This window comes from Capronia epimyces (assembly GCF_000585565.1).
Source record: "Capronia epimyces CBS 606.96 chromosome Unknown aczIQ-supercont1.6, whole genome shotgun sequence".
In the NCBI taxonomy this organism is placed as follows: domain Eukaryota; kingdom Fungi; phylum Ascomycota; class Eurotiomycetes; order Chaetothyriales; family Herpotrichiellaceae; genus Capronia; species Capronia epimyces.
The window spans coordinates 1,471,669-1,496,029 of record NW_006912909.1 but is presented as its reverse complement, the minus strand read 5'-3'; the positions used below and the strand labels follow the sequence as shown (position 1 = coordinate 1,496,029).

Here is a 24,361-nt window from a genome sequence, read left to right as displayed (position 1 = left end):
TGAACCCTCCTGTGCAGCTATTATTCTCAACCAGACTGTCCTTAACATGACTCGTCGCCCAAGCCCATGATTCTGATCAAAAAAGTGCGACCAGAAGGAGTGAAGGTGCTTCAGGCACGTGACCTGGACATATTTTCATGGCAGTGCAAGAGGATGGGCACAGAATAAATAGTATCTGTAAAAGATATTGTGAATTATTCTTCCGGGCAGCTTTGCAGGACTCGGGCGGGTATAACAGACATCAAAATGGCAACAGATGTCGTTCTTGAGACAACCATGGTATAGAATCTCCCTCCCGCGTCTCCTTTTCCTTGTACTCATCAGTCGTCTAGGGCGCCATCACGGTCGAGTTATACAATGATCATGCTCCAAGAACCTGCAAAAACTTCTCAACCCTGGCGCAACGAGGCTACTACGACAACGTCATTTTCCATCGCATCATCCCTAATTTCATGGTACAAACGGGCGATCCCACAGGAACAGGGCGAGGTGGTTCGAGCATCTATGGAGAAAAGTTTGCCGACGAGATCCATTCTTCGCTGAAACATACCGGCGCTGGAGTGTTGAGCATGGCAAATAGCGGGAAAGACACCAACGGCAGTCAATTCTTCATCACTTTGGCTCCCACTCCTTGGTTGGACGGAAAACACACGATATTTGGTCGCGTCAAGAGTGGGATGAAGGTCGTGCAGAGGATGGGTCTGGTCAAGACGAACAGCGAGGATCGACCTCTGGAGGAAGTCAAGATAATCCGAGCACAAGTCGTTGAGGGGACGGAACGAGAATGATGGCCACCTATCTGCGATCAGCATTCGGATATCATCCCAAGAGGACAAAGATGAAGTGTGCAGTACTGGCCTCCAAAGATATGCCCCTCGACACTCTGCATCCAACGGAGCTCTCAGACCGCCCTCCACTGCACCGACAATCTTACGGAGGAGAGCACTCCTTTGAAAAGCTCTATAACAGAAACTCGCAGCCACACGTCCGCTGGGTAGCTTCGTGACGGCCACAATCCCATTCAAGTCAAGAATCATGCGAATGATCAGTGCCAGGGATTTCTCGACAATGGCTCTTGCTGTGTCCTCTGCTGCTTTCACTGCCCATGTCCGAAACAATACTTTGTCAAACTAAGTCCAAGGCGCCAGTCGGACTCGCAAATACGCATCTGGACATTTGATGGACCAGGGCACAGTCCCTAGAGTGGATTCAGGACAAGCTCAAACGCGGTTCCCCGTCTTACCTCTACATATCAGAAGTGGGCAGATGTTATGGGGATGTGTACACGATGCCTTGCTGGCGGCCATCAGTGCAGACGTTTTGCAGAATGCATGTCCGAGGACTACCGCCGACTCAATATTGGTGGCTGATGTTCAGTCTGCATTCACACCCACTTCTCCTAGGCCAAGTTCCTCGATATCCGAAGGCTTGTTCCTCTGCGAGGCTAAGGTGGAGTATACAGAGCTCCAGGGCGCCTTGTTTTGAAGTGTCATTGGAGCGAGGTAGTGTGCAGGATCTAGCGACAAGCCATCCGTCACGACGCTTTCCAAGCGCTTATCAGTCGATTTTTGGCTCGTTTCCTGGCGACGCGTTGGCCTCATGTTGTTCCACTTCGGGGCCTTGTCTCTCTCGATCCTAATCCCGTTGACAGTACCTAACCTCACTCAGCCTCGTCCAGCCTTGAGGGTTTCATCTTATACCGAATCTTCCGTTAATGTTGTGTCCTGACTGCTGTCTTGCAGCACCCCGTGCGGCTCTGTTAAACCAAGCCTGATGTCGGCCATGTCTTCCCTAGTTCGAAATGCCCTGTTGGCATGAGAACTCTGCGCGACGATACTTTATCCTGTTCCAACTTCTGACCTACCATGCCTTAGCCGCTGTCAAGTATTGTGGAAATTGAGAAGAGCACGAATGCCATATGGCAATGGCCTTCTCCATCACATTCCGCCACATCGCAGCACATCGCATTAAGGGGATGTTTAGTTGATCAGCCTCCCCTTGCACCGACTTTCAACATCCACATCACACGGACTAGTGCTGGACTTCTCTCTATCCCTTGTTTTGTCTTGCGGAGGCTCGTGGACATGGCATCACAATAGATAATACCGAGACAAGGAGACCAATCTCCGCAGTATTCGTACTCCGAAGCCCTCGAAGATACAGGGTGTTCAAGAAGACGATCGAAAGCAAGTCAGATGCTTCTCACTGGGCTCTTCGTGAACTGTCTCCTGCTCTGATCGATCTCTTCTCAGAGCGTCTGATTTAGGTAGTCATCGGAACGAACATCTCGATGGTATCTATAGCGTCTCCTTCAAACGGTGGCGTGGCTTACTGTGTGCGTGAGATACATAGCATCGGTACTTCTTGCGCCGTCGTTCTTCCTCGCAGGCCCTATTTGAGAAACTTTGTATGGAGAGACGAGAGCATCTTCAGGCTCGAATCTATCCACGGTATAGACGCAGGAAACGACGGGGATCAAGTCTGGCGAGGAAGGAAGGTATAACAAGGCGATAGTTGGCCTGAGGCGACCGACATTAGAGTCACCTCCGGGAATGCCACTCTACCCGGGTCACCTTGTCGACGCGAAGCATAGATGAAAAGCATAGATAGGCACAGCTGCCGTGTTTGTCGCTCGGCTTCTTTTAGCTCAAGGTTGGCTGAGTGGTACACCGCTCCAGCACTGCGTGTAAGCAGACCTGCGCTTCCTGCTGACAACCAGCTCGATCCCTGATATAAGCACACGGTAGCATACGGAGGGTTCGGAGCGGATAGAACATTGAAGTGTGTTGTCCGAGGTCGCATCGATCGAGCAGCGTGCCGCGTTGAGAAGACGGATCATTCGGGAGCGCAACAGGGACGCGGAAGCGTCAGAGATTCTCGAAACCCTGGATGGGATTGATGGGTATCTGGGAGGTGGTTGGTGGGATGCAGGAGAGCTAGAGGTGCCGTTTGCAGGCCGTCACACTTGGGCGGTAACGACGGCGGCCTGCGATTTGCTCCAGGCGCAGGCGGTCGCAGGCAGTCGCCCTCCACCGCAGTTTTGCTCTGCTGCTCCATTTTGTGCAACACCAATCACTCCCTCGGACTCGTTTGTTTCCCATCCCGCTGCGGAAGATGGCGTCGCCGTCTGCATGATTCTCCCCTCCAGGGGCCCTCTAGGACGCGGTCCGCTCCAGGTTCCACTGCTCTCGCCTCCAGTCTTGCGCTGGGCCTGCCCGCAACCAATGCACGCGCTCGTCGAAGCGCTGACTCTCCTTCAGTTGCTGCAACTTGTGAGATGGAGGGCTCCCGGGGCCCGTCCTCGATATGCTGAGCCCATGGCCTTGTCACGAACGCTGCCCTCCGTTGGTAGCTTCTGGGGAATGGCCTCTATCCGTCGATATCACGGTGAGTAGCGAGGTATGCAATCCCTCCGCACGCGCGCATTTTGTTCATCACTATCTGTCGTGTGAGCAACTTGTCTCTCTCTCGCATCGTCCCCAGGTCTATATCCTACCATTCGGCCCCCTCCCTCCTCAACAACCAAGAGACGTCGTTTCTGCGATCCTACGTTTCCTACATTCGCTACCTTGACGTTCTGTCCTTTGAGAAAGCAGGCTTTCTCAACCCCAATCGGTCACAAAGACGGCTATCTTCTGCGGTGGCCATCGAGTGGTCACAGGATACGTGATCATCCTGCAACAAAAACCAATAACATCCAATAGACCCAGTCGAAGTGACAGCCGGCCTGGCCTCGACCAGAAACACGACCTTTCGCCGCACATCTCTTGAAGACTAGAAAGATCACCATCTTGCCCACTGTCCCATACACATTCACGGCTGCTGCTGGAAGCCGGTCGAGCTATCCAGCCTAACCCCGCGCACCACTATGCCCTCATCGTCGGCAGAGGCACTGGGTCGCTTGGCTGGGAGAGGTGAAGAAACATGGTCGGCAGTGGAACGGTCGGTGGAAGAATTCGTGAAGAGAGTCAACATTCCCATCAACAGCACCACGCCTCCAGCTCTTCAGGATGCGATCCAACATGATCCTTTCCACGCGGCGGGAAAGTATGGCCTCTTGTTTGTTTACGTGGGCATCATCCTGGTGGTCGCGACGACATTAATGCGCATGTACTACTATTGGGGCGACAAAATCCGGACTGCTCTCTACAAAGAAGAACTCATCAATTCCGCCTCCGCGTCAAGCCCGCCGGGATTGTCACCGCCACTTGGGTATCCAGGATACCATGGCTATATGGACAACGAGTTACCGAGCGCCATCAGCGCCATGACCGATGGATCGACCAGGCACTTTTTTCCATCCCAGGGCCCGTTGCCAACAGAGAAACCGAAGCAGCAAGCAGCTATGTCCGCAATCGCACCCCTTAACAACACCATCGCCTTCTTCAGATGGATCTTCTACCGGCCTGTGCCAGCTCTACGTATGGGCAAGTTCAAGTTCACGTTCCCATCTTTGGGGGTTCTGGCCATCATGGCCATCTGTCTGGCCGCCTCACTCCTCTACTGCTTCTTGCCGCGACCGCTCTTCTATGCATCGATGGCGTATGGGTCACCTCCCGTGGCGGTCCGAGCTGGTATGATGTCCGTCTCCCTGCTCCCATGGGTGGTCGTTTTGGCCACCAAAGCAAACCCGATTTCAATGCTGACAGGCATCGGTCACGAGCGACTGATTGTTCTTCATCGCTGGACGGCGTACCTTTGCACTGCTTTTGCCATCATCCATGCCGTTCCCTACTGGTATCAGTCTGTGTCCGATCCCGACGGCTATGCGACATTCAAGTTGTACTTCCACCAGCGATACTATGTCTTCACCACTGGGATTGCCGCCATCGCTCCCCTGATCTTCCTGACGCTGCATTCACTCCCTTTTCTGCGAGCCAAGATGTACGAATTGTTTGTCCTGCTCCACATTCCCGTCGCGTGGGCCTTCATTGGTCTGATGTTCTGGCATTGCCACAACTACTTGACCTCCTGGGCATATCTCTACTCAACCGTGGTCTTGATGGCTGTTTCTCTGTTTGCCCGTCTCTTCTTCCTGAACTGGATGAACCCTCTGCGATCGTCGTGGCTGATTGGAGAAGAATCAGCCGTGACCATTTTGCCCGAGAATGCCGTCAAAGTCACAATCCCTACCCAGAAAAGATGGCGGCCTGGCCAGTACGTCTATCTGAGGATGCCAGGTATCGGAGTGTTGGAGAACCACCCGTTCACCATTGCCTCGCTGTGCAGTCTCGACTTCCCTTCCGAATATGGCGAACAATACCGAGACATGACCCTGGTGTTCAGACCGTTCAGCGGGTTCACTCGCAAGGTGCTCGACACCTGCATCAAGAAAGGACCTTACAAGACCTACAGGGCTTTCGTCGAAGGTCCGTACGGAGGCATGCAACGGCAAATGGCCTCTTTTGATCAGGTCGTGTTCTTCGCTGGAGGCAGCGGCATCACAGCCATTGCCAGTCAGCTCCTGGACTTGATCAAGCGCATGCGTGATGGCAAGGCCACCACATCCAAGGTGCACGTCATCTGGGCCATGAAACGTCCGGATATCATGGAATGGTTCAAGGAAGAGCTTCGCATCTGCCGAGAATGCGCTCCACCGGGGTCGGTGCAATGTCACTTCTTCATCACCGCCGCCAGACGCCAGATCCCCGTACCCGGGCCGGACGTCAAAGAACACCGCCTTAGCGGAATCCGGGACAAGATCACCGACGCCATCCACCATGCCGGAGCCAGCAGCAAACGGAACTCTGCGCTGGCGGCGGAGCAAGAACCGGATCTCAAACGAGAATTCGAAGACAGCATCACCGCTCTACCACAGGCCTACCTCTCACCACCTCGGCATCCAGCGCCTCCTGGCGCAGATCTCCATCAGACTTACTATCCACCTCCTCCTGGTGCACAGGCCCATCAGGCTCACTATCCTCCGCCTCCACCCAGGGATCATCGCATGTCGACATTATCCCAAGCCCAGGTCGACGCCACCCGTGCCTTTGACTTCGGCTTCCCGCAGACCCCGACCAAATTTCAAAAGAACCTAATGCGTTTCGCATTTCTTCCTACAAACGTCACCTCAAATCGCCGGGATGGTTGGCATACGGAGTACGGGCGTCCTGACATTCCTTACATGCTGAAAGGCCTGAGTAAGGATTTTGGCAGGCGAACCTGCATCTATGTTTGCGGACCTCCCGAGATGAGGACCGATGTGGCGAACACTGTCGCCAGACTGCAGAGCGAGGTCTGGAGGGATCCGGGGAAGGACGAGATCTTTCTCCACGCCGAAAATTATGCCATATAAATTTGAAGCAAGGCCTCACACGGGCCAGGCAGCTAGCTGACATTGACCCTTGGCTGACAAGGCGTCGTCTTCAAACGTGAACCCTCCAAGCATGCGTTCGTCGGGGATGAGGGCGTCGGGATACGTGTGTTGCGTGCTGCAGACATCAAGGCTACTGATGCCATGTTTAATTTACGACGGGATGAGTACAGACGTATGGTGAGGAGCTGCGGTCTGCACAATTGTCCAGAGCTCTCAGAGCACTGATCAATTTTCCTTGGTTGTCTATGTTGTTGTTTGAGCGCTTATCTCGGCTCGGCTGGGACTATAGCTTTCTCTTTTTTCATTTTTCTCGATACCCTCTCGTGTTGTGTGTGAATGAGCATCGTTGTCGAGTCAACGTGGGGAGAAAAGAACGCCGGAGCTCCTGGAAATTGCGGAAAGTACGATTGGGAGCTTTGCAGCTGTGGCTCCAGCCATCGTAGCTCCATGTGTATAAAACAAAACAGAGAATGCAAGGAGCATCCTCATAACGAGAAAGAGCTCAACTATATCTAGACTATAGTTTATTGAAGCCTTCCATCCGTCTTTGGACGACCATTTGGCCCATGTCACGCGAGCCTCGATTGACGAGGTACTGTGTAACTAATCTGTTTCCATTTTCCAATTGCCATTTCCTGCCTCGAATAAATGATGCCTGGGGAGGCAGAAGTCAGGCCTGGTCCAGTGCACAGATATCCACGTAGCAAGAGAGGTCTCCGTCGGAGGTCTAAGAGGCAAGCGGCCTGGTCCTTTCTCGAATTCGAAACGCTCGCTACGACTTCAGGACCCCTGTTTGATGCAATTGCATCCTAGATACACAAGGAAGAAAGAGACCTGGTGTTCTCTGTCTGCTGTGGAGACTAACTGCTTAGTTTGTCCAGAAGGGAGGGGGAGGGAAGAGGACTGTGGTCCCCAGCGACACTTGACATTAGAAATTAGGGAATGGACATGAAGATCCATCCCGCGATTACAATTGCATCAATCAGGATTCTTGTGTATTCTGGTTCATTTCAACCGCAGCACTCCCATATCCCGAGGCGGCCGATGCTCTCACCGGCGTTACGAACTATACAAAGCCTCCGCTGTCTCTGGTTCTGCTGCTTGGCTTTGTCTGGGGCGAGGGTCCTCGAGCGTGCATCGCCTTCGGCACCCTTGCCGTCGGCCGTCCAGCCCTCGACCAGCCTCTGCGCCCATATAGCGCCGACAGCGGTGCCTCGTCCCTCGGACAGATTGTAGCCGCCCGACGTGACGAATCCAATCAGGTCGTCGACGTCCGGGCACGGAGGATGTCTTGTCCACTCGGTCTGCGGCCCCATGGGACCTGGAACCATGAGACCAGCAAGTTCGGCGGCGAGGTTCGGCGCGTCGGTGTCGGCCGGGTCGAGGTAGGGATTGCCCTTGCTCGCGTCGGGGTTGGCATCACCAGGGGGCTTGCCTAGGCCGGCTTTGTCCCTGCCTTTCCCTTTCGCCGTCCTTTGAGCTTTCTGGTTACGGGCTGGTGGTGGTCTCTCCTTGGGGATTTCTCCATCACCGCGCCCAAAGGCGCTGTCGGGTCCGAACTTGGCGACGATTTCGGGAGGCGCGTTCTTAGGAAGCACGTTGATCTTTGCGAGCGATTCGCGCGGGTACGCGTGCTGTTGACTTGGTACGCCGAACCGGTTGGTCTTTTGCTTTTTCAGACGGGTGCGGGCGTTGCCATTGGGTGGACAGTCTTGGTCGTAGGAAGGGTCCAATGCAAGCCAGCGCTCCCGCAGGCCGAGAGCAGATGTGCTCGACAGCGACGATTCGGTCGTGCTGGTTGCAGGGGGTTGCTGGGCCGCCGGTGGCGCGGAGGACCAAGCTTGCGGATGCGTTTGTGGTGTGGGTTCGGCATTTGTTTTGCTCGCTGGAGGTTCGGTTCCAGTGGCTGCTATGGATGTACGAGTCGAGGGAAGTCGGTATATCCGAGCTGCGGGATTCGGGCTTCCCTTATCCAGCAGCGTAATGCGGATGGTAATCAGGGCTGGAGTAGACGGGAACAGGGCAGCTGATGGATTCTTGAGGAGCAACCGAGCAACTGAGGGCGAAAGCTGGGTGTAGTGGACTTCAGCAGGGAGGGCCGGAGGTCCGGTTTCATCTTCGCTTTCCGGGCTGGAGGTGTTGCGTCGACGAGTTGCCTCTTCCGCGCCGGCTTCGATCTCAGCTTGGGCTCGAGATTGGACTGCTTTGCGTTGTCGCTGGGTAAGCAATGGCTTTGCTGTTTTCGCCGCAGGCAACTGGGTGGTAGTCGTGGCAGTGGGTCCGCTTTCTCTTGCCGCGACGTCTCTCTTGCTCTCGAACAGATATTCCCAGTCACAGGCCCAGCCTCTACCGACCTCACCGGACCTATCTAGACCTAGGTCAAGCTTCTCCCACGCAGTCCTATATTTGGGAGGTCTGCGCATCCATTGGTCAAACCTCTTCTCACTCTGGGTACGCTCCCATGCTTTCCCTGCATCAGTTCCGGGTACGTCCCCGGGGAACCAAGGGACTTTTTGCTCAAATGCCATTTGTTGTTTCTCGTGGAGTCCTCCAAACCGCGGCGTCCCTCCTGCTGAAAGGGGGTAGTACATCAACGAACGCCAAACCGGATCCACACAAGACCAAGGTAGAAGGACAGTCCACGATCCTTGGAGGCTACCGCATTTGGTCGCCGACACGTCTTCAATTCTCGAAGCTAGAAGAATCACGGGTATAGGTGGATCTTTTGCTGATGGTGCTGGTGCGTGACCGGGCGGAGCAAGTGCCCTGCGACGATTGATAGCTTTCTGTGACGGTAACGACTTGCTCACTGTCCAACGTTCTCTGTGTGACGTCAATTTGGAGCAAGACAGCTCCTTGTCGGGCGGCCAGGAAACCAAGATCTCGTTCAACTGAGTTGCGTCGGTATCTCTCGGCAGCGTGATCCGCTTGGGCGGATAACTGAGTCGAGGATCGACCATATCAAAAGACAGTATGGCATTCTGCGGTAGTGTTCCAGGATTGTTGAGCCCCGCCAGAGAGGTCCACAGAGTTGCCATGGTATCTTCCGCCTCGCCAACTCTGTGGAAAGGCCGCAGTACGCCCAGTAACGACTCGGTCGATCCAGGGCCTTGGATCTCCAGGCTCCCGATCTCGAAGCGAAGATCTTCCACCAGTACTTGTGGTTTCTGCATTTTCGCGACCTTCAACAGCTCCTGCCAGAACTGGTGGAAGGCCGAGGGATGAATCCGGATCAAGAGTCGGTGCTCGAGTCTTGCCTTGCCCTCATTTTTGATCCGAGGCGTTGGAGCTTGGGCCTGATCATTCGTATCAACCTCCATTTCTTCAGCAAACTTGGAGGGCTCAGCCATCGTCCCTTTCCCCTGAGGCTGAATACACCATAGGACTGTGGCCGGAGCAATCGGCCTGTTCTCGCCGTCTCGCTCACAGACAAAGCCCTCTGCAAACCTGGTCCCTGACTTCCATTTTCTCTGCAGGGTGGGGGTGAGGCCGTTGGGACGGAAACCCAGAGAGTTCAGCAGGCTATCCAGCGCGTGCTCGGTTCCCCAACATGCCACCGTGGACATGTAGCTAGTGTCCCAGGCTATGCAACCGCGACTTCCTGCGGCGCGGTGACTCGGTCTGTAGCTCTTCTCGGTAGGCCTCCACGGGATCGCCAGCCTCCACAACGGTTCCGTGGGACCGGTCATATGTGCCCGTTTCGTGTGCCATAGATGGGTGGGTAGCCATGTCTTGTTGACCTGTCTCTTTTTATATTTCGTCGTAGCTTTCGGGGGCTCGGCCAGTGTATTCTTCTTCAAGCGCGGCACACGTGCCGTGGAGACGTGGTTTTCAGGGTCCGTCTGCTTTGCGTTCAGCTTGGCTTCCCTTTTCCTCCGACGCACTGTTTGGGTCTTTTGATTCATCTTACGGACCGCCTTTGCGGTCTCGAGGCGTAGTCTCAGTTTCCGGGAGGGTGTACGCGTCCGTTTGGGAGTGTTGTCGACTCTCATCTACACCCATGCTGGTCAGCCCTGTCAGCACACGGCGACAACTTCTCCCCAGAAAATCAATAAGCTCACCTCGTGCTCTGCCCTACGTCGCAGCCGCCGGGGCACCTTTTTGGCATTGTGACTGGCAGACCTCCTTCGCATGTGACTCGGAACTTGTTGGAAGGCTCTGACCGTCAAGGCCGTCCTCGCCCTCTGCATGCTCCTCTCCAGTGCACCAATTTCAAACTCCCGGGCCTTGATGAATGAGGCGACATTGAGTTCGCCGTTGGACGAGAGCGCCGCCGCAGCTGACTGGACAGAAACATTGCGAGCCTCTTGCACCTTCTGTCGTTTGCGTGCGCTAGAAGATTGTCCAGGTCTGTCAAAAGTCACCTTGCGCTTTTGACCCGCCGCCTCAGTTGAAGGGCCCATGCTGCGACGGCAGACCTGACTTTGTGTTTTCCTGCGGCGGACGCGTGTTGAAGTGAGTGGGATTTGGCCCGCCGACACGAATTTATATTGATGTCATTTCTTGGCGAATCAAGACCAGACTGATTCGAAAGATGCTCCGAGCTCCGCGCGACTCAAAAAAATGCCAAAAAAATTCCAAAAATGAAGAATGAAAGGGCGCAATCCAGGGATCGAACCTGGGACCTCTCGCACTTATTTGGATGCGAATCCAGATGGATTTGACCCTAAGCGAGAATCATACCGCTAGACCAATTGCGCTGAACATGCTTGACAGCTCGTATCGCCTTTGGAGGTGATTTGTGTTCAAAAGTTAGACCTTTTAATATATAACAACATTGTAGAGTTCGACCTCCCCTTTATCGATAAGCTGGCCGTGCACACGGGTCTAAAGGCAAATAATAAGTTTCGAAAGGAGCAAGATATAATCTCCATATTAAGTTAGCCCAATAGAGGTACTCCAAAGCGGCACGAACTCTTTGACTGCAACATCCTTCGTACCGCGATATTCGAGCTTTGACGGCGAGTGCTGCACATTGTCTCACAGTCTGTTCGGAGGGAGTCTTCCATGTTTGCACGGTGCTCGGCTGGGGCATCGCGCAACTCGAAGTATGCCTCAAAACGGCTTCCCTTGAGACGCTGCACGCGGTCCAATTCCTCTACCTCTGCCGGCACACCAAAGTCTCCGCCGCATACACAAGATCGTTCAAGGTCGAAGTATGCCCCACGTCGGCTCGTCATCGCAATCTTTTCTGGCGCAGGTCTCATAGCAGGCTGGCAGCTGTATAATATATATGGCAAAGACAGCTCCTTCGCCGCATATTCGCTGCTCTCCAAAGAACGAGTGTCGTCGACTGCCAGCATATTCCACCTGAAGCCGGAAGGAGGTGCCCAAGATTTTGAGCGGTACACAGACGCCCGGAAGAGGGGTATCTGGAATGTCCATTTCAAACAACCGCAACTGCAGATCGTCCGAGCCTACACTCCTCTGCCGCCACTGGACTCGGTGGGCGGTGAAAAACAGCGAGAATTGCGGTTCTTGATCAGGAACGACCCGCATGGCGAAGTTTCAGGTTACCTACACAGACTGCCCATCGGAGCCGAGGTCGAGATGAGGGGCCCCAACGTCGAGTACGAGTTCAACCCGGACGTCCGACAGATCGTTTTTCTTGCTGGGGGAACGGGGATCGCTCCGGCTCTACAGGCCGCGTATGCTCTGTTTGAAGGAAACAAAGCGATAGATGGAGACCAGACGAACAAGGACAAAAAGCTGCATATTTTGTGGGCCAGCAGGATGCGGGAAGACTGCTTAGGCGGTGTCAGTGATGCTCCTCCTGCCGAGACTGTTCCTCCGAAGCCGACGTGGTCTGGATTCTTCTCGACACCCAAAGCAAAACCTCCACCTCCAGTCTCCCAAGAACAGGGCCTCCTGGTCAAAGAGTTGGAGGCTCTGAAGAAAAAATATCCCGGCCAGGTCACTGTTGAATACTTTGTGAACGCCGAGGATACTTGGATTGACGAAGACGCCGTCCTTCGAGCGCTGTCGCGATTCGACGGCAAGGACTTCACAACCGGGATGACCACGCCACAAGAGCAGCGCCAAATTCTCATCTCTGGGCCTCCAGGGTTCATCTCCTATCTCGCAGGTCCGAAAGAATGGAGGAATGGACGAGAGGAGCAGGGCAGCGTCAGCAAAATCGTCGCCCATGCCATCTCGAAAAACCCGCACAATGTCAAGGTCTGGAAAATATAACGCCAAGGTTTTAGTTGGTCTCGCTCTTCGTGTCTACTCGTATCGTCGTAGCACTGGCCGCCCTGCTTGACGCCAACGGCCAGCGTTCTGAATCACTAGACTTGACCTCTTCCTGCAGACATGCGGGGAGATATCATTGTAGCAAAAACAGAATGTACCTCATACTAGTATTGTGCAACGTCTCTAGCCTCTGTGCTCATTCATCTATCTTGTATGAGTGTCTCAATGGCAGACGTCTCGGAGACGAGCGGCGGAAGTTCTCGATGTGACTCTGTCTGCACTGCATCTGTACGCGCGCCGACCTGGAGGTTCTGTTTCTCAACTCTATCCATGTCTTGTGCAGCCACACTCGTCAGCTCCGTCGCTGCTGCTTGCTACTGCTACCTCACAGCTTTGAGCCCTGCTGCGCGTTGCTCTCTCTCTTGGCCAGCTCCCTCAAGTCCTTCCTCAGAATCTTGCCGGCCGGAGACTTGGGAATGGCGGGGAGGAAGACGACGCCGCCACGGAGCTGCTTGTGCGGGGCGAGATTCTGCTTGACGTAGTCTTTGATTCGGTCGGCGGAGATCTTGGAGTGGTCGGCCACGATGTAGGCACGGGGCAGCTCGTTGCCGGAGCCAGAAGGATCGGGCACGCCGATGACGGCGGCGTCGAGAATCAGGTCGTGCGAAAGCAGGGTGGCCTCGAGCTCGGCGGGCGCCACTTGCATGCCTTTGTATTTGATGAGTTCCTGCACGGTCACGATCACGATCGAGGTCAGCTGACGGTGCGATGCGGTGCGGTGCAGTGCAGTGGTCAGCTACAGGACTTGGGGCCAAGGTCACTCATGCATGAAGTACCTAGCTAGGTGCCTAGGTCCCCAGGGGTATGGTATGACCAGCAGTGATGCAAGAACATACCTTCTTCCGATCAACGACGTAGAACATGCCGTCCCGAACCACACCGACATCGCCGGTCTTGAACCACAGGCCGTCGCGGGTGAAACTGTCACGAGTGGCCTGCTGGTTGTCCCAATAGCCCTTTGCTACCATGGGGCCCTGCATGACGAACTCGCCCTCGCAGCCTTCGTCGACATCGAGCTCGTCGTCGTCGACGATACGCATCCGCGTGTTCGGCAGCAGCGGCGACACCGACCCGGTCTTGTCATGGCGGTCCCACGGCATCGCCGTCACGCTGCCCGTAGTTTCGCTCAGACCCCACGTCTGGCTGATGCTGCAGCCCAGCTTCCGTTCGGCGAGCGCCATCAGTTCGGCGCCCATGGGCGCCGCGCCCGAGATGGCGTGCACCAAGGTGCGGAACTGGTCCTTCACCAGCGGGCTCTTCGCGATCAGCAGGTAGATGGGCGGGACGGTGAAGAAGGTGGTGATCCGGAACGTTCGGTTGTACTCGAGGAACTTGGCAAAGTCGAACTTCGCCATCCAATACACCGTCCCGCCCGCGAGCGCTGGGTTCACCAGATATCCCTGACACCCGGCAATATGTGCGGCGGGCAGGTGGCCAAGGGTTCGGTATTCGAACTCGTACGAGGCGTCCCGGCGGCGTTGGCGGTCAAGGAACTCGCGCACCAGGTATTGCGGGATGAGACCCTCGGACACGAGATTCTGGTGCGACAGCTTGACTCCTGCTCAATCAAGCCGGCCCGGTCAGCGACAACTTGCAAGAGAATCGGTGTGTCTGTCTAGCCCAGGGACGGCATGGACCTGTTGTGACAAACACACCTTTGGGCGCGCCGGTCGTGCCGCTGCTGTACAGGAGGCAGATGACTCGGTTTTCCAACACCTCCTTGGCCGTGATCACCTCCCAGTCCAACCTTTCTTTGGGCTGGCCCTCGCCTTCGATCAGGTTCCTTCCGTTGCCGAGGACACTCGCCAACCTCCTGTTGCCGCCCATGCTGTCCAGCACCAGAACTCGGTCCAGCGGGATACCGCACTCGTGTGCCGCCTTGACCGCAACATCCGTACAGTCCGGACTGGCAACGATCAATCGACTTCGACCCTGCTTGATCTGCCTCGCCAATTCGAGGTAGGTGAAGCTCGAGCTGGCCGCCGAGTAGACGCCTCCTGCTGCAATGACACCGTAGAAAATGCTGGACAGGAGAATCTGGCCGGACGAGATGGAAACGACCACGTCTTTGCCCGGCCCATCGGCGCCGATGCCGTACGAGTGCCTGAAGTGATGGGCAATCCTCTTAGTGTAGTCCCGCGCCTGGGCTTTGGTGACAAAGTTGGACGGCAAGGCGGCTTCGGCATGTGCGATTGTCGAGTCATTGCTCCACGCCTCTGGAGACTCTGCGCAGGGATCTCAGACATCAGACGCGCTGCTCTCTCAATGGATGACCAAAACATTCGTTCGCTGCTCACCGTAGACCAACGTCAGCAAGTCGATGTTGGGAAGTTCATAGTCCTTCGCAGGAAGGTAGACCGTCTTTCGCGGCATGGTGGCATCCAGCTATTGAAGCATCCCAACGGGGGTTCCAAGGGTCAGGAAGTCGCGGGCTGAGGCCACTTGAGTGGCAGAGCTGGACGCATGCTTGGGCCTGCGATCCCGACTTGGCCATTGCAGGCACCTACAGGTACCGCTGAAGAGGAGAAGTGCAAGACCCAACCGAAATGCGGCCTGCTACCGAGGCGAATCAACGAAGCACCTCGAAGGAATACACCGATCAGCAGCATATCTCCTCACCTCCTCTATTGAGCTTTGCCTCGGTTGAGATGTGAGATCGCTGATGGGGTAAGGGGTGGCTTATGTCAGCACGTCAGGGGCTAAGGGGCCGGCACAGAGCTGTGCACGCTGTAGAAGTATCCGTATTGTGCATCGTCGCAGGAGGCTTAGGGGCTATTAATTATCCATGTATTGGTATTCATCGCTCGCTATTTTCATTCCGATCGTCTGTCCACTTTCTGCTCGGAGAGGTCACCCTCCCATCTAGAATACCCAACCGACTCAAGGTCGCTCAATCCAACTCCCGCTCCCGCTGCTAGTGTAATGGACAAATCCAAAGCAAAGGGTCACAGAAAAGCAGATACCACAGGGGAAAGGAGGAGTGACTTACCGTCGGGGAGTGGTGGGCGTCTTCACACCATTCGCCCGACCTCTATGATCACTTTCCCCGTTGGCGTCGTTGTCTCCGTCTCCGTCTCCGTCTCCAATCATGCGCTGCATGAAGGAAATATAATCATATTTGGGTACGTCTCGGTCCACCTCGAGATCGGGTCCCTTGTGTTCCGGCATGCTGTTGAGCAAATCTTCAATCAGCTCGTCGGGGATCAGAGAATGCCTCAGATCCATTTCGGTGACATATGGCTTTCCGTCAGCCACCTCCCGGAAGGATTGGAACACCTGTTCGGCGCTATTTTGGTCTTCGGTGACGGATACCATGAAACGGATGAATTGTTCAAAGCCCACTCCGCGGTTCTCCCTCTGGCGCCGCGATACAGGTGACATGGAGGGATCAATCCCACTATGACAGACCTCCACATACTTTTCGTGCATCTCTTCTTCATCGTACACCAACCCGAGACTAGCCAATGCGGCACTAAACTCCAACTCGTGAAGGGTGTTGGTCCCGTCACGGTCGAAATGTCGAAAGACTGACTCAAATTCTTCGAGCTGGATGGGGGTGAGGTTGGTCATGCTCCTCGCCACCATCTGGTTCTCGAGGAACGTCAACTTTTTCTGCACGCTGGTCCTCACCAAGCTCAGCTCATATAGCAACTCATCGTAAGTGTAGGTGGTGAAGTCGTTCTCGTCGATATTCGCCTCCTGGCACTTCTCGTCGAGGATAGCTATTCCTTCCAGATATTGCTCGAGAGGTGCCAAGTTGGCCGACAGTCTCTGCGCATGTTGAAGCTGATCTTCCACGTCGCCTTCCAATCCCGACACAGCCAAGGAAAGCGTATTGAGAGTCAGGGCAAAGTCGTTGGCTTTGTCGGCAAAACTTCGTCTCAGCGCATTCTTGATGTCGCGGATGGTCTCGTTGATCAATTTGCTTCGCGCGTGCTCGTCGGTGCCCAATGCTGCCCATTCATGATCCAGCACCTCAAGTCGAAGGTCCGCGGGCGGTTCATATGGTCTCAAACGGTAGGTAGACAGTTTGGTTTTGATGTTACCTAGGAGCGCCGCGAGATCTGATTTCTCTGCCACCCACTTCCTCTTCTGATTTCTTTTGAAACTGGAAATTTCATTGGCCTGAGCCTTTGCATCGGCGTAGGTCCCTTCGAACCTGGAGTTATGCCATAGCTGTCGTTGCTGTCTGATTTGCTGCAGCAGGGCCCGCATCCGCTTCTCATATGCCGACTCCATCTCCCACGCACCTTGCATGTTACTGACGAACTTTTCCACCCGCCGCCCGGCGTTTTCCACTTTCTCCATGGCGCTAAATGCGTGGAACCAGTAGGCGATATATGTCATCAGCGACCTTTCGTCCGGTCTGGGGATGTCGGCCACATCTTCGACATCAAGCAGATCCGGGATCCCAATCTCTTTGCTAGCAATATCGAACGCCAGTTTCATATTCCCTTTGTGATCTGATTTATCCAAAGTGTCGAAATCAATGAGATCAGGCCGGTGGATATCGAGGAGGGCACAGAAGGCCAGGCCGTCATTCCAAGAAGTGGAAAAATCTCGAACCTCGACACCTTCATAGCAGGCGGTCTTTCGCTGGCACCACAGAAGCAAACCCTCCTTGGCCGTCATGCCCTCTTCATTAATATCCGAGATGGTGAACCGGAGAATGAGAGTCCATATCAGACCAAGGATGATTTTTCTGTTCCCATCGACGACATCTTCGGCACCAATATTGGTCATCTGAATACCCCGGCTTTTGATAAATTCCAATGACTTGTTGACATTCTCGAACCGCTGCACCCGCAGCCTGGGATTCGAGGCATATCGCCCAAGCGATTCATTGCTGAGGACTTCGAGGAGGTGGATGAGAATAATCCCATCCGAGAGATCAGTCACAAGGGACTTGACGGAGACATCGCGAGGCGCTATCTTATTGTTCAACCTGCAGGTCGTCAGAAGGGGCGCGAGAGCAGAAGGGGCAATCAGGGGGTGGGCTACCACTTAGTAAACGTCTTCTCTTGAACATTCACCCATTGCTTCTCCAACAGTACCATGGCTGCATGTCAGACAGGACCGTGGGGTGATGCTTATCGCTAGGATCGTATGCGGTAAACAATACTTTGGATACCGAATAGACCAGGTGCCGGATACAAGAGGGATGTGCAAGAGAGTCCCAACCCAGGCTAGCAAATGACAGGTGCAGGAGGATAGAGGTCCGAGTGTCACCCTAACACGATTGATGATGGAGTTGAGGGAGTGTCCGTGAGATATCAATAACTAGCTGAGGTCTTGAGGGGGGGATGTGGATGGCGGCCCTGAGATCGGGGGCAACAAGTGAGCGGCAGCGCGTTCGGCAAACCTGCCGAAGACGAAGTAGCTAGCAGGGTGACAACCAATGATATAGCCCGGGGAATTATGTCAACACACTAGACTCCCTGCCCGTCGTCGGCGGAGGAACCGAGCCCTCCGCCAATCGTGTCGGCCGTTGACGCCGAGGCTGTGGGCAGCTGTGATTGGTCGGCTCACCACGTCGTCTGAATTGATTCCATCAAATCCCATCAATCTCCAAGCATGATCAGGCCAGCTTCCGTTGGTGCATCCGTTGGTGATGCACCTTGGTTGTCTAGAGCAAGAGCCTGTGTCGCTGCTCTTTGGGAGGAGCATGCTGGTAGATCATGGGGGCAGTTCATGACGGGGAGCTTCAACCTCCACCCGACTGCCACTGCCACTGTGTCCATGAAGCCATGGTTTAGGTTAGTCCTGCAACAAACAATACCTGCATGTCCAGCGTTGGTTGTCTATGGCAGATTTGAAGGGGATGCTTATTGCCATGTCTCTGTCCTTTTGTCTCAATGTGCCATGTGCCACGTGCCTGCACGCAGGTCCTGAGAGACTTGACACAACTTGATCTCTTCTGAGAGATCTTGCTGGACAACTTCAATTGCCAGCTCATCCAAGGTATCTGGCCATTGTTTTGGCACATACACTAGATCGGCATAGATGGAAGTACCCTTTCTTATACATTATAGGAGAGACACACCAAGGACGCAGAGCACGACTAGCAGACAGCCAAACGAGTAGTGGGTGCTCAACTCGATGGGAATGCTGGCAGACATGCAGAAGCAATATACCAAGACAGTGCCCCTGCCACATGAGTTTGGAAAGCCAGAAGATGTCCTACCCTGTCCATACATCAGCACTCACACTGGGATTCTCCTCTGTCTGCCTCTTTCTCTGTTCTTGCATTGTGACTTGTCTGGATGTCGATCATCAGGCGAAATTGGAGCAATCATGAGCCATAGTTACTCACGTCTTTGACCCTTGCTGTTTGGCTTGGGCCGATGCGATAAGCAGTCACTCTACAGCCTTGCACCGCCTTGTCAGAATATTTCACACCAGCACCTATTTTGCACACTTCCACAAGACACACAAGTCTCCTAGGTCTTCATATCCTTCATCGATGCCGCTTTAAGATGTCCCATGTCCGAGCCGCTATCCTTTGCTTGTCTTGGCGGCCTCAGGGCTTTTCTTCAAGTTCACTGCACCAGAGGGTTGAGTGCCTTACCGTTGGCACCTATTCTGCCTCCACTGGTCACAGATCTTGACCGAAACCTATCACTCCTAGTGCTTCTCTTCTCATCCCATATTTGGGGAAGAGATCAGGCAGAGACATTGTCCTCGTTCGTCAATCCCAGACTACTTCTCTGCTAAACATCACCAACCCCAAGTATCTCCGTCCTGCCACGGTATCGGACATTGAACCCGTCGGTACTTCTCTAACGACAAAATCAGTCGATCTAAGCAGTCGAGAGGAGGAACAAGATGACGGCATGTCTCCCATTGTTTCGCCACGAGTGTTCCATGTCGACTGACACAGTCTACAGATCAAATATATTTTGTTCGACTGTGGTAACACTCTCGTTCAATCCGAGGACCTTGCCTTTGAGGCTACCGCCAGTGTCGTCAACGAGTTCCTGTCCACGAGCAACGTTTCTTTCCGTTATAACCCTGAAGATCTCAAGATCCTGTTCCCGGACTGGACCTTCCGTGGGATGGTGTATCGCCTGCAGAGGGAGCTTGGCTTCACACTGTCGAGGAGCGAGCTAGTACGCTTGACCGAGCTGGAAGAAGAGCGGGTTATCGCTAAATTGGAAGAAAAGGCAGAGCCATGTGCTGGAGCTATGCAGGTCCTGGCCACACTCCACGAGGAGAACAAGTACAAACTGGCGGTCACCTCCACCTCTTCTTCACTCCGCCGTATCCAGGCCTCTCTTTCAGCCTCTGATCTGGACCAATTCTTCGACCCTGGCGAGGTGTACTCCGGATTGACTATCTCGTCCAAGCCAGTGAGCAAGCCTGATTCTCCCATCTACCACCATCTCCTGGAAAAGTACGGCGTAAAACCCCATGAATGCATGGCCATCCAGGACACCGCTGCCGGTGCTGACGCTGCGGTTCGGGCAAGAATCCCTGTCATGGGCTATGTTGGCGCCTGTCATTCCAGCGAGGAGAAGCATGAGACTATCTCACGGCTCGCTGTGGCAGGTTGCAAGAGCATTATGTGGCATTGGGATGATTTCGACAAGGAATTCGAACTGCTCAAAGAACAAATCAAGAAGTGAACGACCGCAAGCATTGAGTGCACATTCTGGCCTTCTGTTGTCAAACAGACTGTGTGTTGCACTGGTCGAAAGCAAACATGGGTCAAGGCTAGGGGCAAGGCTCTGGCAAAAAATGTGGACTTCATCAAGGCAGGTGAACAATGACGAGCTGGCGATGGACAATAGCTGCCTGCTTTCTTTGCTGCATGGGCCAGAGATGTAAAACAGGATAGACAGCAAAGTTGCTGCAGGACATTGATTGCTTCTTCCCTGCTCAATCAAGCAATCACTTCTAAGTCAAGCTATCTCGTGTCCGTCTCCTGCATTTGCAATTCTGCTCTGAGCATAGTGTATGTCCTCTGCTGGATTTGGCACTGCCATTCTCTGTCACGCGTGCTGGTCGTCACTGCTTTGTTTGGGGTGCCTGCCCTGACTGCGCGAGATTTCATCTGTAACTTCACTCCAGGTCGATCACCCGATCTACACGATCTACACGCCGCACCCTGTGTTCTCACCCTGTGTTCTCGTATGGTTTCGTCCAGTTTTCCTCAGATTACACTTTGCTGCTCTGTTATTCAAAGTCGGATTGACGAGTGAATCGTCTCCAATCTACGTGGCGCTGGATCATTCTCATTCTCAGTGCCAGCAGCATCCAACCACTCTCTAGATGCCCACCATGAAAGACTCTGCTCCTCATCGAACTAGAAAAACACAAGGCCATGGCATCAGGCAACCCAGTCCACCACCATATGCCACACCAAACCAATCCCAAATCACACAAGATGAATACCCACCGGACATCAGAATGCCGATCCCCATGCATATCCAACCAGCGAGCATACTCAGGTCACAAACTCCCTTCACGGCCCAGGACTCTCTATGCGAGCATGACCACAACATTCGAGCCACAACGCCTCGTCTGTGCAATGAAAGCAACTCGCCGCCTGCATTTTCCTTCGGTTCTACCGTCACCCTGGATCCAGCAGACCTCGCTGCCACCCCAGATCCGGTTGCTGTCGCGGAAATCAAGAGAGCCTTCCCACCATACTTCCCCATGTGCCACAGCGACTTGTGGGCGATGATTGTGGCTCCTTCCACCGGGGTGATGGAGCCAGCCATAATCGACCAAGAGTATCAGGCCCAAGTTGAGGAGGAATTACTGGAGAGGTATCGTGGTGAATTCTATGAGCAGAACGACAACGAGACAGGATCAGAGTTTGACTGGGCTCCAATCAAAGCGGAATTCGAGAAAATGTCTGGGGATGCCTTTGATTTGAAACTGGGTGATGAAATGAGAGCTGGGTTTGATTGGTCTCCAATCAAAGAGCAATTCGAGAATGTGTCTGAGGCTGTCTCTGATTTGAAGATGGAAGATGAAACGGGGGCCGAGTTTGACGAATTCTTCAAGAGACTGGAGGAGAGTGGGTTGTGACAGTAGCAAGTGCAACGAAGTGCGTAAAAGGGGGAGAAGGATGTCTTCGAATCGCGCCACATGCCGACTCTATGAAACAAATTGTCTTGCAGCGAATGGAATGATGTCTGTTCTTACATATTGTGTGGATATAGTTCAGCTCCGCCAGTCCCTTCCACTCTAGATCCAAGGCTCGAAACTGAGATGCTGTCTGGCTGTCTCGAAAGCAAGATCGACCAGGATGAGATAGAGGTTGATCTCGGTGGCATGTCACCCATTCGTCGTAGCCTCAGCTTCGTCTGCCTCTAGGGATGAGTCATCAGAGTCACCGGCTTCTTCAAGTGCATTCAGCCATGTCGGAGTCATGTAGATGTCTAAGACTGAATATGAACGTGAATGTCAGAACCAGGATGGTCTGTGCACAGCACACCGGGTCTAGGCGTGCCTGGGTGACAGACAGGACAGCTGGCGCAGAGGTCGAAGAACTATTTAATTAGTGTTCATATCCATATCCATGTCCATTTTACCTTCCTCCTTTTCTTGCTCTATTTTTATACACTGTTGGAGAGGGAAAGGGGGATGGAGAGGGAACATGGTCACTGTCATCCTCTGTTTCTTGTCCACTGTTGGAGAGTGAGAGTGGACATGGTCAGTGTCATCCTCTGTTTCTTATCCACTGTTGGAGAGGGAGAGGGAACATGGTCACTGTCTTCCTCTATTTCTTTTCTCTGGCTGAGAAAGGAACAGCCATCACTGCTCTCTGCTTGGGTGTTTGGAGGCGGCATGGTCTTCTCCCGGAAGGGCGATATCATGTTGGGCATATATGCCGCCTCGGACGACCTGCTTTCTCCTTCTCTCCCTCTCTCTCTCCATCCATTACCTGGTCTCGCGGATGGCCATGTCGTACTCTTCATCTACAGAAAAATAGCATGAACACATGATCTGCCCTTTGGCAGAGTGTTTCTGGTCATCTTCTTGGTGGGTAGGGGATAGAGTCATCTCCCCTCCAAGAGGAGAATGTGTGCCCGACCTGTCGGACACCATCCAGCAGAGATGGTCGAGCCTCAACCCATCCAACAAGGCCTCCGAGGGTGTGCATGTCATCAATTCAGCAGCCACGGGGTATTCACCTTTGGACACGGCTGGGACAACCGATGTCAATGTCTCGGCATACCAGCATCCAGACATACCTCCTCAGCCGTGTCGTTCATATCGCCAGTTGTCTTACCTTTGGATCCCATCTCTTTCTGAACTCCTCTCAGGCAAATCCCACCTTTTTCTGAACTCTTCTTAGGGGAGGCATAGGGACTGTCGGCAGCATAAGTGCCCCACGAATACCTGGGACTCTATCTTTCACCACGACCGGACGAGGCTGAGCCGAGACCTTGCGGGATCTGTGAACCGTTGTTCGACTTTCTTTGTCATATTTCTTTGACGTCTGGTCGCCATCAAAAGGGGGAGTATTCCATCAACCCCTTCGAGGTGGAGCTGGCCGTTGCTGTTCAGATTCACGGAGTGTGCATGCTGAAGTTCTCTTTTTGGCGACTGAGATAGGACTTTCCGGGCTGAACTCAAGCCAATAGACCTGGTTATTCGCCGGTGTCATTGCAAGACCACCGTTGATCGGCATCCATTGTGCAGACCAGGTAGTGACCAGGGGCACAATGGATGTGCAGGGTGCGGTAGAAAATGGCCAGAATACTGCCTCACCGGCCTCACCTAGCGCGTCTTGTCCTGTGAAGACCGCCAAAACAGAAAGCTGCGCACTTTTCAAAACATCAACATCGCGCGACCTGCACTCGATCTTTATCTCAAACAACCAAACTCTTCCACCACCACCACAATATTTTGTCTCAACGACTTGAACCCTTCTAAGCCTCATCGTTTAAGACTCCAGTCTCGTCCTCGGCGCTCTCGGCAAGGCTCAACCCCCTATCTCGTCGTCGTCGCCCGGCAGAGACCCGTAAAAAAGCGGATCTATCTCACAGCCTTGTCAAGCAACATCTTCGACACCATGGCAGACAATTTCATCATCGATCCTGCGCTCTTCGCCCTGGATACCCATGATGGCTCTGCACAGAACACGGTATGTAACTGCTTCATGATGTTGTCGTGCTTTGTGCAGTAACTCACTGATATTTCTCAGGATGGTAACGCAGCCACTGAGTTTGAGGACACACCGATGGCAGACGATTTCATCATCGATCCTGCGCTTTTCGCCCTGAATACCCATGATGGCTCTGCACAGAACACGGTATGTAACTGCTTCATGATGCTGTGGTGCTTTGTGCAGTAACTCACTGACACAATTTAGGATGGTAACGCAGCCACTGAGTTAGAGGCCACACCCTTTGATGCCGCACCTGTTGTTCCCAACTCTAGCAGCTCAAATACAGATCCCGCCACAGCAACTGCCACTGGTAGTGCAATAGATACTGTAACTGAGACTGCAACTGAGACTGCGCAAACCAAACCAACCACTTTCGAAGACGAAGACGAAGCCATCCTGAAATACATCCAGTCTGCCCTGGGAGACGATGATGGCACAACTGATGACTTCTTTGAGCATAGTGCTTACCTTGGACCTATCTTTGGTGAAGCCCAAGCAGCTGACAGACAACCGCACAAGTACACGTACCCGGAACCTGCAGAGTCAGCCAATGCTTTGTCCCCTGCACCGGTGAACCCAGAGTACACATACACGTACCCTGAACCTGCAGAATCAGCCAATACTTTGTCCTCTGCACCGGGAAACCCAGAGTACGCGTACACGTACCC

General features: G+C 53.8%; 9 protein-coding genes across 9 annotated transcripts in view; 6 read left to right on the top strand and 3 right to left on the bottom strand.

Annotated features, from left to right (window-relative positions):
* Positions 1 to 246: 246 nt before the first annotated feature.
* On the top strand, positions 247 to 788 carry A1O3_07433 (peptidyl-prolyl cis-trans isomerase-like 1; the record flags this gene model as incomplete). Its single annotated transcript, XM_007737542.1, has 2 exons — positions 247 to 279; positions 333 to 788. The coding sequence occupies 2 exons, from the start codon at positions 247 to 249 to the stop codon at positions 786 to 788; spliced, it is 489 nt and encodes a 162-aa protein (XP_007735732.1).
* Positions 789 to 3,868: 3,080 nt separating this feature from the next.
* Positions 3,869 to 6,295, top strand: A1O3_07432 (uncharacterized protein; the record flags this gene model as incomplete). The annotated part of the gene is made up of 1 exon (XM_007737541.1): positions 3,869 to 6,295. The coding sequence occupies one exon, from the start codon at positions 3,869 to 3,871 to the stop codon at positions 6,293 to 6,295; it is 2,427 nt and encodes an 808-aa protein (XP_007735731.1).
* Positions 6,296 to 7,326: 1,031 nt separating this feature from the next.
* A1O3_07431 (uncharacterized protein) lies at positions 7,327 to 10,719 on the bottom strand (the record flags this gene model as incomplete). The annotated part of the gene is made up of 2 exons (XM_007737540.1): positions 7,327 to 10,308; positions 10,378 to 10,719. The coding sequence occupies 2 exons, from the start codon at positions 10,717 to 10,719 to the stop codon at positions 7,327 to 7,329; spliced, it is 3,324 nt and encodes a 1,107-aa protein (XP_007735730.1).
* Positions 10,720 to 11,323: 604 nt separating this feature from the next.
* On the top strand, positions 11,324 to 12,508 carry A1O3_07429 (uncharacterized protein; the record flags this gene model as incomplete). Its single annotated transcript, XM_007737539.1, has 1 exon — positions 11,324 to 12,508. The coding sequence occupies one exon, from the start codon at positions 11,324 to 11,326 to the stop codon at positions 12,506 to 12,508; it is 1,185 nt and encodes a 394-aa protein (XP_007735729.1).
* A 385-nt stretch (positions 12,509 to 12,893) lies between these two features.
* A1O3_07428 (uncharacterized protein) lies at positions 12,894 to 14,941 on the bottom strand (the record flags this gene model as incomplete). Its single annotated transcript, XM_007737538.1, has 4 exons — positions 12,894 to 13,235; positions 13,405 to 14,118; positions 14,216 to 14,793; positions 14,866 to 14,941. 4 exons carry the CDS (start codon positions 14,939 to 14,941, stop codon positions 12,894 to 12,896), a joined length of 1,710 nt encoding a protein of 569 aa, XP_007735728.1.
* A 612-nt stretch (positions 14,942 to 15,553) lies between these two features.
* Positions 15,554 to 17,625, bottom strand: A1O3_07427 (uncharacterized protein; the record flags this gene model as incomplete). Its single annotated transcript, XM_007737537.1, has 2 exons — positions 15,554 to 17,513; positions 17,570 to 17,625. The coding sequence occupies 2 exons, from the start codon at positions 17,623 to 17,625 to the stop codon at positions 15,554 to 15,556; spliced, it is 2,016 nt and encodes a 671-aa protein (XP_007735727.1).
* Positions 17,626 to 19,401: 1,776 nt separating this feature from the next.
* On the top strand, positions 19,402 to 20,193 carry A1O3_07426 (uncharacterized protein; the record flags this gene model as incomplete). Its single annotated transcript, XM_007737536.1, has 2 exons — positions 19,402 to 19,425; positions 19,456 to 20,193. The coding sequence occupies 2 exons, from the start codon at positions 19,402 to 19,404 to the stop codon at positions 20,191 to 20,193; spliced, it is 762 nt and encodes a 253-aa protein (XP_007735726.1).
* Positions 20,194 to 20,977: 784 nt separating this feature from the next.
* A1O3_07425 (uncharacterized protein) lies at positions 20,978 to 21,604 on the top strand (the record flags this gene model as incomplete). Its single annotated transcript, XM_007737535.1, has 1 exon — positions 20,978 to 21,604. The coding sequence occupies one exon, from the start codon at positions 20,978 to 20,980 to the stop codon at positions 21,602 to 21,604; it is 627 nt and encodes a 208-aa protein (XP_007735725.1).
* Positions 21,605 to 23,597: 1,993 nt separating this feature from the next.
* The window catches only part of A1O3_07424 (uncharacterized protein), a gene marked incomplete at both ends in the record, with an annotated part of 2,094 nt that continues 1,330 nt past the window's right edge, over positions 23,598 to 24,361 (top strand). The window contains 3 exons of the mRNA XM_007737534.1: positions 23,598 to 23,669; positions 23,730 to 23,837; positions 23,898 to 24,355. Coding sequence (XP_007735724.1) covers positions 23,598 to 23,669; positions 23,730 to 23,837; positions 23,898 to 24,355 — 638 coding nt within the window. The remainder of the gene's footprint in view (positions 23,670 to 23,729; positions 23,838 to 23,897; positions 24,356 to 24,361) is intronic.